The sequence below is a fragment of the Melospiza georgiana genome, chromosome 6 (genome assembly GCF_028018845.1).
Source record: "Melospiza georgiana isolate bMelGeo1 chromosome 6, bMelGeo1.pri, whole genome shotgun sequence".
Lineage (NCBI taxonomy): Eukaryota > Metazoa > Chordata > Aves > Passeriformes > Passerellidae > Melospiza > Melospiza georgiana.
In genome coordinates, this window is record NC_080435.1 from 38859692 (window position 1) to 38872968 (window position 13277).

The 13277-nt window shown below is 41.7% G+C and overlaps 1 protein-coding gene across 1 annotated transcript in view; it reads right to left on the minus strand.

The window, feature by feature from the left end:
* The window catches only part of SNX6 (sorting nexin 6), a 28402-nt gene extending 16160 nt beyond the window's left edge, over nt 1–12242 (minus strand). The window contains exons 1-6 of the mRNA XM_058026328.1: nt 12184–12242; nt 11976–12023; nt 6381–6485; nt 4535–4645; nt 2987–3108; nt 904–1027 (exon numbers count right to left, since the gene is read on the minus strand). Coding sequence (XP_057882311.1) covers nt 904–1027; nt 2987–3108; nt 4535–4645; nt 6381–6485; nt 11976–12023; nt 12184–12189 — 516 coding nt within the window. The 5' untranslated portion in view covers nt 12190–12242. The remainder of the gene's footprint in view (nt 1–903; nt 1028–2986; nt 3109–4534; nt 4646–6380; nt 6486–11975; nt 12024–12183) is intronic.
* Between the last annotated feature and the right edge of the window lie 1035 nt (nt 12243–13277).

Here is a 13277-nt window from a genome sequence, read left to right on the forward strand (position 1 = left end):
GCTGAGTTGATGAAACAATAGTTGAGTTAACACAACCATGTTTCACTCTCTAGTGAATGACAGATCTTTGACTTCCAGAGGATCATGCTGGTTTAAGCCTCCTCACACTCTCTCTTCCTGTCCATCTAACTACTCCCAGTTTAAGTAAACTGAGTGCCTGAATCTGTAAGCATTTCTACATCAAGCAACAGAGGAACCTCTGTAACATATTTTGAATTAAGTATGCACACAGTTGAGCCAGTCTGTGTAATAATTTCTTCCACTTAATGTTGATCCCTGCAATTTTAAAAAGTAACTGAAACTCTTTGCAGAATAAGAGCAAACACTGTCTCCAATAACAAAAGGTTATGAATCCAAAAGTACTCTCCATTATCTCAATTCATTATGTTACATGTGGATAGCCACACTAGTCCAATATTCAGAAAAAAATTAACCCCATTTTCACTCACATCATTAGCATTATCAAAATATTTCATCAGAAATTCTCTCTAGTTTTGTTAGCAACAGAATTTACACCAAAGTTCCAAATGCTAAAAAATTAGTGTTCCATTTTGTTACATCATTCTTCCCCACAGTAAATAAAAATAATTCAAAGAGTGGAAAAGTATACTATCAAGTGGAATCACCACCAAAAGCTAATCTTTTTAATCCAAAATACACTAGATTTCCAGTAATCTTTTTGATGCTGAGGTTAAAGCACAGAGTGCATTTGGGTCCCCAGGTGGCAGAAAATGAACTCCTACAGACTAAATGAATTTCTAACCTTTACGATACAAGTATGTCTGGCATGAAGGAATTGATGTAATTTGCTCCAGGAGGTAATTCCCTCTTAATCAGTTTTCCATCCCACCATAAAAGCACATCTTGATTTCTCTTGCCAGCAATTCAGTTTTCAATACTCACATCCTGATTATATTCCAAGAATACATGGAAATTTAAGTCCTTTCTCAAAATAGGATGTGCTGCCACGCGACACAAAAACACTTCATGCATTGCAACTGTCTTCTTGAATATTGCCAAATATTCACTAAAAACAAGAAATAAGACAGACATAAGAATTTCATATGAAGCAATTTAGATTGAGATAAACCTCATGAACAGCTTTAAGAGATCCTTAGAAAGGGTACAAAATTACAAGCCAATATATTGGTGTTTATCACTCCAATGTTTGATATAGACATAAATAAATGCTGCAGTGTTAATACTAGGGAGAAATTTGAAGCCCAAACACATTACAGAGAGACTTTTAATGAAGAGTCAACAAATGCACTCTAATTTTTATGGTTAGCTAACAGACACTGGTTTGCTGAAAGTGTAACCTCATTTCATTGTCCTTTTCCAAGCACCCCAAAATTCAAGAAACTAAGGTACAGACTACAGTCCCACAGCACTGTGTATTGATGTGCAAATTCCTTCCTCCCCATCTCCATCCCCTTGCCCATTTGCACCCTCCTTACTTATTTATATGTTTATGTAGTTTTGTTAGCTGTTTAGACAGTCTTTTATTTCATGTTAAAGCACCTAGCCTTTTTGAGCCAAAGCTTACATTGATGTCTCACTTCATAGTGGTTCTAAAAGTGAAATTAAGAGCTGCTTTTGGTAGGTACAACAAAAAAACCCCATTTAACCATAACAATCACATAGCTGCCCAGTTCAGCCAACTCAACTTCAATGCAATCACTCACTTGCAATTTAGTTAAGAGGAAGGCACTCTTATCAATACAAGTTTGCTAGAATTCATTGTGCTTTGCAAATTCAATGAGTAAGATGCAACTCATCTAAAAATGAGGAAAGGGCTCTTTTTCCCATTCTGAGGTCAAACAGTGAAATTAAAATCAGTGCTTTTCCTTCCACTATGTGCAAGGAGGTTAAGATTTACATACCAGCAAACCAGCAGGGCCAGTGTTGGGAGATGTTTGATCTCAGTGAGAGTAGTAGTCATTCAGTGAAGACAAAAAAGGAGGATGCAGAGGATGGAGGTGGCAGTAGAAGAAACCCAAAGTTTTCTGTGTTATCCAACCCCTAACCAGACCACAAGAGAATCATGATCAGGGCCGCTGGAAAACCAGATTCTTTAAAATCTATAGTGTTCTGCTCATTTCCAGTTTTCTGCATATGAAGTGTATATCTACTCTGCTATAAATTATGTTGTACATATCACTAATACAGAGCTTTTCAAGACATTTGCTCACAGCAGCTGAAGTTCGGAGAGAAAGCAGCAGTTGTAAGAGTTCTATGTACTTTTCTTGCCAATTCAGAGCTCTTGATAGAAGCAGTCTAGAAGCAGCGTAAATATACACTTGAAAACTGAAACCAATGACAGGAAAAAGATCAAAGAAGTGAATGCATGATAAAGAAAATGGACGAAGCAAGGAGAAACTCCACTGTGTAACTCAATATGGAACAAGAAGCTTCAGAGCAGTTATTTCAATATAAATTAAGTTCATAGTAAGGGAAAAGAGTATTTTCAGGAAGTATATTCTCCTTGTGCAAAAATTAAAAAAAAAAAGTGTCAAAAAAGGAATCTTTGTATTTCTTGGGGAACAGAAGGTTGGCATCTATGTTTACAGTACCAACCACATGTACAAATCCCTACTCCCAATCACTGCGTGTATTACCCTGAAGTCTAATTATACTTATCAAATGTGGAATACCAGAACTAAAAAAGATATACGTTATCTCCTCCCTTTGCAGATGTTCTGTGAAGAACAGGATCTAAGTACTTTCCTTCTTATGAAAGAATGCTCAAATACAAGCTAATTTATTTCCTGTTTCGGAAGATCTTCCATGAAATTATTTCTACAATTTTCCTAATGGCACTGATCATGATCACTAAGAGTAACCTTGGTTATATATAACAACTGGATTCTCAAGTCTGTGTTTCACAGAGAACCATTACAGTGAGATCAGAAACATGGGACAGCAAACAGCATTAAAAGTTCTGGAATATAAATAAATTAATAAAGTAGTAATCAAGTCTACATACGCTTCCAGTTCTTGTTTCATCTTGGTGAATTCTTCTTTAGTCATTGATCCTTCCCCCTCTCCAAGTTTCTGCAGTTTCTCCCTGGAGGCATCAAAGTCAGGCCTGGGTGGTGCTGGTGGAATCTGGAATTTAATCCAATTTTTTTTAAGTTCTCATTTTCTCAGTGAAACAACACCCATTCACAGTACAGGAACTGTAGACTGCCTGCAGCTTTTTAATACATGTTTCTCTCTTTCATCATTCATTACAGCATTTCTGGATAAAGTCTCTTTTTCATGAGTTATTCGTGCTGCATTACTACACCAATTTCGGTCAAGTGTCCTTGAAGATTACTAAAGTATAAAGTAATGGCTTCAGTTTAATTACAACAGAAGCCAAATAAGACTTCATTTCCCATGACAATGACTTAAAACTTGAAAAAAAAATTTTAATTGGTTTTGGTTTAGCTTATTTGGTAAGGATTATTTCTCATTTAAAGAAAGAAGAAAAAAGAATTCCAGAATTGTTTTCACACCATCCATTTCTAACTCCCAAAGCTTGAAACCAAGAAAATCATTCCCTATTGTTTGCAGGCACTAGCTCTTTCTTGCAGCACTGCTGACATTAAAGACATATGTGTTGAAGTAACAAAGCCCCCAGTCAACAAGGCTCTAGGTTAATTTTGTAATACAGTATATTAACACTGAAAGAGGAAACATCAGAGTCAAACTAAACCTGAATTGGTGTTGGGAAAGGAACACAGAACCAAATATGCTTAAATTTTAATTTACTGATATGGGCCCATATAGTAACATATTACAAAAAAAAAAAAAAAGAAAAATCCATCTAGACAGTCAACTGTCTGAAACTAGTTATTACCACACTGAAGGTCTAGTCACTTCAAATAGCTTTTCTGACTAAGAAAAGACCAGCTCAATAATGGGATGACCATCACAGATTATACTCATTATGATTTACCCAGTAATCAATCAGAAATACCTGTTTACCCTCTGAATCAGCAAACACCCCCCAAACACAAAATGAATACCAAACTTTCATACCAAGATGAAAAATATTCCCATTTGCAATTAACACATGAAAAGCAGCACCATTTTTAATATGCAGTATCATATGGTGCCTGTTTTGAGACCTCTGTTCCTGGAATGCCTGAAATTAACTTCAAACTGTAAGTTACTTTATATTGAGGTTCCCCGTGTAACTCGGTTAAACATTAGCTTGCAGAAACAATACCACCAAGTTATATAGTTCAGATATACTCTCCCACACTTTTAACACAGTGGCATAAAAATACACTTGGAGACAAATTAAACTACTCACTTCTTAGGAGTAAAGGGCAAGAAAGTATGACAGCTACTTGTAGCTTTCTTCCAAGCTCGCTTCAACCATTAATTTTGTGTAATTGCATAAAATGACGTATTAGAGAAGCTTATCTGATTTTATAAGGAGTGAACACCTGCTGTTTCCACTGCATTTAAAAGCAGTCTCAAGTAGTTTTGATCCAGCCCACAGAAAATGGCACATATAAACCAAAAGAATACCAGTACTTACAATATAGCCAGCATAGTCCTCGTTCTCAACAAAAGAGTCATGAAGCCAAATAAACTCTTCGTGTTGCCGGACAACAGAAAATTCGTTTTGTTTGAAATTTGGTAAGGAACTCTAGAAGGGTAAAAGGAGGTAGAATTATGGGGGGGGAAGGAGATACAGAGGAAGAAAAGCTCAACAAAAAACAAGGTTTTTCATTACTACATGAGAAAAAACCTTGAGGGAACAACAAAAGTTCATACCACAGTAACTACCCTCATCTTAATTAGTGCAGCAATCAACTGGCATGGGTTGCCATAAGAGGTTGTGGAGTGCCTGCTCTCATCAACACATCTAGTATGTGTTGATGAGAGCATCTTTATCAACTTAATCCTGGAGTTCCATTTAGTATCTTTATTGATGATCTGGATGAGGGGACCAAGTGCCCCTCAGTCAGTTTGTAGATGACACCAAGTTGGGTGGAGGTGTTGATCTGCCAGAAGGCAGGAAGGATCTGCAGAGGGATCTGGACCAGCTGGATCCATGGGCTGAGGCCAACTGTAGGAGGTTCAGCAAGGTGAGGAGCCAGGTCCACACTTGGGTGTCACAACCCCAGACAGTGCTACAGGCTGGGGACAGAGCAGCTGGAAAGCTGCCCAGTGGAAAAGAACCTGGTCCACAGTGGCTGGCCCAGGTGGCCGAGAAGGCCAATGGCATCCTGACCTGTCTCAGAAATAACATGGCCAGCAGGACCAAGAAAGTGACTGTACTGGGCACTGGTGAGGCCACACCTCGAGTGCTGTGGTCAGTCCTGGGCCCCTCCTGACAGGACAGACACTGAGGGGCTGGAGCGTGTCCAGAGAAGGGCAACAGAGCTGGTGGCAGCTCTGGAGCACAAACCTGATGAGGAGGGGCTGAAGGAGCTGGAGGTGTTCAGGCTGAATAAAAATCACGGGTAGACCTTATCACTCTCTGCAAGTATCTGATATGAGGCTGTAGCCAGGTGGGGGCTGGTCTCCTCTCTCAAGTAATAGGTGAGAGGCTAAGAGGAAATGGCCTCAAGCTCCACCAGGGGAGGTTTAGATTGGATATTAAAAAAAATTTCTTCACCAAAAGGGCTGTCACGTTTTAGAAGGGGCTGCCCAGGGTAACAGTTGAGCAACCATCCCTAGAGGTACTTAAAAAACATGGAGATGTGGCACTTGTCCCTACATGGTTTAATGGTGGACACAGCAGTGCTGGAATAATGGTTGGATTCAATCTTAGAGGTCTTTTCCAACCTAAGTGATTCCATGATTCTGTAATTGAAACCCAAATGCACAAATGCTGAGCACTGTGCTCTTGTGCACTCTGATTTAATGGTGAGAGGAAGAGATGAGATAGGATTAAATTCTGTCCAGATATTTTATTCAACTTCAGTTATTCTGTCACTCTGCAATCAATAAACATTGAAATCTAAAAAAAAAAGTCATAAACAACAGTAATTAAAAATGATCCCTGAATGTAATACAATTACAAATTAAGTTTTAGAATCTCAAACTATAAGATCTAATCAAATTAAAAAACTATACTGAAGTATATTCATGTATATTAAAGATTCTACCTGCAAACAGACTAATTAATAGGCATGGGAATGGCATAACAACACATCAATACAAAAAAAAAGTGAACATAACTTTTTTCTAAAGAGTTTTTTAATTTTTAGTCATTTTTTTTCTTATGCACTGCAGCTACACAGTCTCATAAACATGAGATAATTCTACTTTCTCATTTCCTCTGGATTGTGTTACATTTCGTTTCAACAAACAGTTTAAGAAAACTCTCTTTTGTACAGAATTAAGAATTTTTGCATGTACAAACCCAGGTTTACCTTTGTATGGACTGTGAATTTCACTTTATCCCTCTCACTCAGTGCATCTGAGATATCCACTTGCAGAGCAGCATCAGTCTGGAGATCTACATTTATTGCTCTTAGCTGCAGAAAAATATATTTAGCTTAAATTTTTTAAAATAAAAGGTAAACTAAATTTCCATTATTCTTCCTTTGAAATGAACACTGATCCTACAATGCTGAAGACAGGACACAAAAGCCCCCAACATTAAAAGATTATTTCCAACAGAAGAAGAAATTCCAGTAGTACTCCTTATGAACAGCCATACAAATAATAATCACCTTTACAGTATGCCTTGATAGTGCACTATTTTCATTTCTGTAGATTGTTAACTTGCTAGTAATTGAGATGCTCAGGACAAAGTACATTTCCAAAGAGCAACAAGTTTGCTAAGTTTTTCTCTTTACTGTCCCCATTCCTCTGAACTGACAAGCTACTGTAAATATACTTGCAAAGGTAATTATAAAGATATTAACATTTGGAAAAGTACTTTTAAGGGGAAAAGTGGTTCTATATTTCAAAGAAGCAAAAGCAGTTAAAGACCTGATTTACTCACACTGTCTTACACTATTCTGCTCAACATATCTCATCATATAATGAAAAAGCTTAAAAGAATATCCTGAACTTCATAGAGCTAAGTCTTCTTGGAAATATTGTTTTTCTGAAGAACCCCCAAAGCAAAACACTCAAACCCAAGACTTTGATGTCTTCAAAATGAGCATGAGAAATGGTAAAAGTGCAAGGAATACATGTGGTTTTTTCCACAAGACATGAAATCTGAACTTTTTCACAAAATAATTCCAGTCACATTGAAAAAAAAAAAAAAAAAAAAAGAGACAATGATAAAATATAGCAAAACTGAAACGTTATCTGAGCACCACAATATTTGGCAGTAACTGGACCAAAGGCTTCAGTACTTGGTGTAACCTCATCTAGAGCCCAACTGGAAATTCAAGTCCCCTCACCCTTGCACCTTGTTGTTCTAGAGGAATTTGTCCCATGACAATTTCATCATCATGGCCAACAGACATTTGGAATGCTTTTATAAGCACTAACGCTAACCCTGAAATCTTTTCCAATCACATTGTCAAAAAATATTTCAACATCATGCTCACAAGGCATACCTTTTACTGAGACATGGTGTTTTCTCTGATGCTGCTTTTTTGTACAAGTATCCCATTCTATAGTATAAAAATGCTTTACCAAACAGAGATTTGGACTTTTCTCCATAATTTTCTTCAGGGTTGCATTTTTAAGTCAATACTTAAGTACAAAAATGCTTTAAGTATTCTCAACACACAGTAGGGAAGTGACACACGAGCAGATTTTGAAGGTAACACTGTGAGGCACTGGAACAGCTCTAGGACAGAAGCATCGACTACCACATCTTGTTTCCCATAAGTTATCTTTACATTAAATCACAGTGGTCAGATCCCAATCTAGTGTTGCTGTTAACCTCAATGCATGCACAACTCTTGCCTATGCAGCAGCAACCAGACTCACGGATCTCAGAACTAGTGTGTTAAAGCAAACCAGAATTGTGCAGTCCAGCATTTTCTGCTAAGGCTAGCAAAATGTAACTGTTCAAAAGCTCTGACACACAGCTTTTCCTTACAGTGAAGTTGGAAATCATTAAAATGACTGCACAGTAACATATTCACACACGTGATTCAGGCACTGCCTTTTGTTTTGTTTTCCCAAGGTTTAGAGGGTCACTGCCTCACACAAAGGCGTATTATCATGCCATGGTTTCTTGCAGATCACTTCTCAGAGGCACAATCTCCTAGCTCCTACTGAGCTTCCAAAGTGCTTACCATCTAATTTAGGAAAGAAAAATATAATGACATACCAATGTCTCTCTTATGTCATGACACCACATTTTTCAGCGTGTAAAAAGGTTTTTGTGGTTACCCTGTCTGGGGTACTGTTTGTTTTTCTCTGGTCCCCCCAGAACACATTAACAGACTGAGTACTCTCGGAAAATAATCTGGATTATCTAAATAGTATTTTTTTAAATCTTTCACAGGTCACAAATATTTCTACCAAAATACTTTTGCACCTTCTTTTTTTTTTCAAAGTGGTACTATACAAAATTCTAGAATTCAGTGTAACAGCTGATCAAGTTTGCCATTAGAGCACATCCAGTGCAGCGCAGCCTGATCCTATGCACAGTTCCCAACTTCATATACAAAAGTCCTATCTGTGCTGAGAAAATTAAGAACTAAATATGACAACTTCACCCATGACATACAGCTGCAAAGGACTATTTGTTTGATTTATACTGAGTTAAGTTTGTAACAGTCTTGAAGAGTTTAATCACACGTTAAGTCATGCCATGTAGTCTGACTGCCAACAGGGAATGTTTTCATCTGCAATGGTAACGAAGCATTTATGAAAGGTGTCAAAGACAATCAGAAAGTTGAAGGACTTTAAATATACTCATGTATACAATGAATCACATTGCATTACTAGAAATTGAATTCACAAACATCATCACCACACCACAAACTTAAACAAACTCTGCATCACTACTTCCAAAATAAAACTGCCACCAATGGATGGTTTTCTAGTTACAAAGGAAGTAGAAAATGAAAAAATAAAAGAAGTCTGATACAGATGAAAACTGAAATCAAAGTACCTTAGAGTAAGGAAAAAATAGAGATGGGTAATCTTGCCCCATCAAGTCTAATACATACAACAATGGAAAATAATTTTATGCTTACATATGTTATCTACATCCATGCTGAACAACTTGCAAAACAAAACATGATTTAATTACATTACAGTTTCCTACACTATACCAAAGCTATACCAAGAATGTCCCTGTTCTCTTCAAAGGGTCTAGAAAGCAGCAGAAGCCAAAACCCAGGCCAAGGGATGTTACAGTACTAACTGAGAATGCAAGGAGAGGGTTTAACATCTAAGCTCTGGCTTAAGGATCAATTATACTTCAAATGATAATGGAGGGAATCTAGTACAGACAAGGGAAACAATCAAGTGTTACATTCCTAGGTAATGTCATCCATTAACAGTAACTTCCCTGCTCTAAGCTCTTTCAAAAATGTTAAGAGTAAAAAGGACCCTATCTTCAGCTGGTTCTTTACAGGCAAATACACAAAACAAGGGGACAAAGAATACCTTTACACAACAAAAGCTTTTGAAGTGTTTTCACAGCATTAAGCTTCCAGCAGACCTGTTCTAAAGGATAGCTCATTTCTACTGAATGAGTGTTACCTAAAGATTATACAGATATAAAAATACACAAGGCAGTACTAATGGAGCAATACTACACCACTTTACAAAGATGTATTGTTTATGTTAGAGAGAGCACAAAAATCCCAACAGCACCCAAGTTACACCAAGCAAACTCAATCCTACCTATTTCCTAAGTGAAATTCAGAAAAGCAATTCCCACAAGTTCATTTTAGGCAGACCATTTATAATAAGTTCCTTCTACAGACCACCCACTGCTACTTCCTCAAAGAGGATTCTCAGCACTCTGTTTTACAGTTCTCCAGAAAAGGCTCCATATGGTGTAACACCATTGTCTGAGAATTACTGTTCTGTGTGGCATCAGCATAAATTCCAGCCCTCTTTCATCCCACCACCCCAAGATTAAACTTAACACAACTGGAGCCAACAGACATGTTCCTGCAGCAGTAGAAGTACAGTTGCCACAGCAATATCTGAATTCAACAGAGGCAAGCGTATTGATTTTCAAAACTAAAAGCTCAATTACTCCAACTAGAAGTCACCATCCATGCTTTCAAGTAAAGGCTTGACCTACTCATTATTTAATTGCAGAGAAAGGCAACAAATCAGAACTAGGGAATCACTTTATGAAAAGATGCTTATTTTTACTACTTCTACTTAGAAAATGTATTACAGTTTTGAATATTAAAGCATAGCAAATCCATTCATGAACAGACTGCCATATTGCTTTTGATTAACTTCCTGTACCACAAACAAAATCATGTAGATAACAACCTGTGTTTTAACTCCAGGCATTTAGACAGAAGAGAAAAAATTAAACCCCCACAGTGATCGGTGACTGAAAACAAGAAACCCTTAAAAAAACTAGGGAAACGAGAAGGCCACTGTTCTAGTTTAATTCCTCAGTACTGGATGAAGATGCAGGGGAGAAAAAAAATTACTGCATTTGGCCATCTGAGATGGTAAGTCTTACAATAATACAAACAAGACTGCTAAGAGATTTCTTAAGGTTTTCAAATTACCTTGTGAACTCTCTATGACCTGTAGCCTTAGAGGGAAAACTAATAACCAGCCAAACAAACAAGTTTCACAGGAGGTCAGATCCACATTGTTATGTTCTACCTGCACCTTCAGATACAGGCAACTTAACTGTGCACATCAAAGGCTGTTCCTAAGTACAGGGAGAACCTGTGTAAAATACCTACATAAATAAAATTTCACAGTTATTAAGCTCTTCGATCCTTGCTCTGAAGACACTCAAAGGACAACAATGACAACCTCCTCTCTCTTTTATCCAATATTCTTAGTAAAGGAGCTGTACCCATAAAGGCAAGAGCTTTATAGTGGCCAGGATTGGGCTGATACAATATTAGAATGCCTTTTTAAATTTCTGGCCAAAAACTGGACCATAAAATGCACTGAATTTACCATCTGACTATGGTGTGCATCATAAAACATCACACCAACACAGTGTGTCTCAGATTTTTGTATTTTTAGTAGTAGACTGTATGCAGTCACTTCAATAACCACCAACAGCCAAGGGAACCGAAGGGACCCTGAAGCTGCTCTCCTACCTTGCTCACAGTTGGTCTTTCTCAAGATACTAAGTGACAGGGATAATCAGTCTGACTAAATTATACTAGGTTAGCTGATTTGTTGCTTAAGTGAGGCAGGCAAGTTAAATAAAGATGGACACAGCGGTCAGAAGAGAAACTAAGGCCAGAAACAGAAGGGCAGAGAAAAGGGTTTTCTCAGTAAGAAACGCAATTGTGGCATCCTGTCCCAACAACAGAACTTCTCTTCAATAAAGAATTTATTATGCAGCATGTGCCTGCAGTGTAAAGGTCCCATTGTTATCTATGGGAGAGCCCCGTGGGCCTGAAGGGAGAAGGGAGGGCAGGAGTGCATCACCCAGGCCCTGGATCGCGGCTGGCGATGGAAGCTGGCGCTCCCCGGGGCTGGGCAGCCTGGGCAGGACCGGCCCCGCCGGGCGTGTGCAGCGGGGGCCGCAGGGAGAGCATCCATCTCCGGCCACAACCCCCTCCCAGCCATTCCAACCACAGCATCCAACAACTGTCCTTCCAAAACTTGGGTGACACAACAATGAAGGGCACACGCACACAGACGCCGATATCATTGGGAGGCTGTGCCAGGAGCAGATCCCGGCGGGCGGACGGACGGACGGACGGACGGACGGACAGCCAGCCCGGACGCTCGCAGCCCAGCATCCCGCCTCCGTCCGACACCCACGCGGCGGGCTCGGGCCAGCAGCGCCCGGAGGCCCCCGAAGAGGGGCCGACCCCGTTTCCCCCACGCCCAGCCCCAGGCGCCGGGTCCCGACGCCTCCCCGCGGCACTTACACCTCGGTCCTCCTCCGAGAGGAAATCTGGGCCGTCGTCCGAGCCTTCCTGCTTGGGGGCGAGGCGGCGGCGCAGGCAGGGGGCACGGAGGGGCACGGCCGGCGGCGGGGAGGGTGAGGGGAGACAAAGCGCACAGGTTAGCGAGTGCCCGGCCGCGCCGCCCGCCCTGCCCCGCCCCGGCCCGGCTCCGCGGCCGCCCCGGACCCACCATCATGGCTGCTCGCGGCGCTCTGCGCCCGCCGGAGCCGCGGCCGGGCGGGGCTGCGGCGTGCGGGGCGGGCCGGGGCGGGGCGGCGGCGGCGAGCGGCGCCTCTCGCGAGGGAGCGGCCGTGAAGGGAGGGAGAGGAGGGAAGCGAAGGGAGGGCGCCGGGCGGTGCTTCGGCGGCGGCTGCGGGCGAGGGAGGGGAGCGGGGCCGGCCGCAGCCAGGGCGGTGGTTGCTTGTGTGGCGGCCGCGCGGTGTTACCGTGAGCTGCTGGGGCTGGCGGGTGCCGGGACGCGGCTGCTGAGGGCGCTGGGCGTGCCCCGAGCGGGGAGCGGCTCCGTTCGCTGGAGCGCGGCGGGAGCGGCGCGCCGAGCCCTGCACTGCCGAACCCGCAGCGCCGGGCGCAGGCCTGGCCTCCGCGCTGCCTTGCGCCGCTCCCCGGCGTTCGTGCGGGACACGGGCTGCGCACGTGTGTGCAAACCTGGGTGCGAAACTGTGCGATGACAGCGCGAGAAATTAAGAGGCTTATAATATGGCTTTGATCTTTAGGCAGTTACGTGATTTAAGATTGACAGCTGCCTGTTTGACACCATGGAGTGGAGCCTTTAAATCCTGCTTTGTCTAATGGCGGTGGAAAAGGTCAGCATCCGCGCACTAAAGCGCATGTAAGCGTGGAGGGGCTCTATGCCCGAGGCTGCATTTTTGTGTGAATCGGAGCTAGAGCGGCCAAGAAGCGGCCCCAGGGTGGGGTTTCATGATCAGCACGCTCCATCTCGGTGTTGCCGAGGGATGCGGGCCGGTGTGGACATCAGCGCTCCCGCGGGCCTGCACTCACGCAGAGGAGGGCACCAGCCCACCTGCAAATTATGACCGCAAGAAATGCGTGGTTTCCATCCTAGCTGGCTCCCTTGCCAAATCCATCGTTAGTTACAAGCGCGAGTGGGGCAGGAGCACTGCCACAGCAGCACCATGTATTTAGGTGGAATTAAGCCCATCAGGAAACTGCACCTTGAGAAGAGTGTTTGAGTAGCCTCAAGATAAGTGAAGATAATGCTTTCTGAATGCACACTGCTTAGAAGGCTGCTTTAGGACTCAGAAA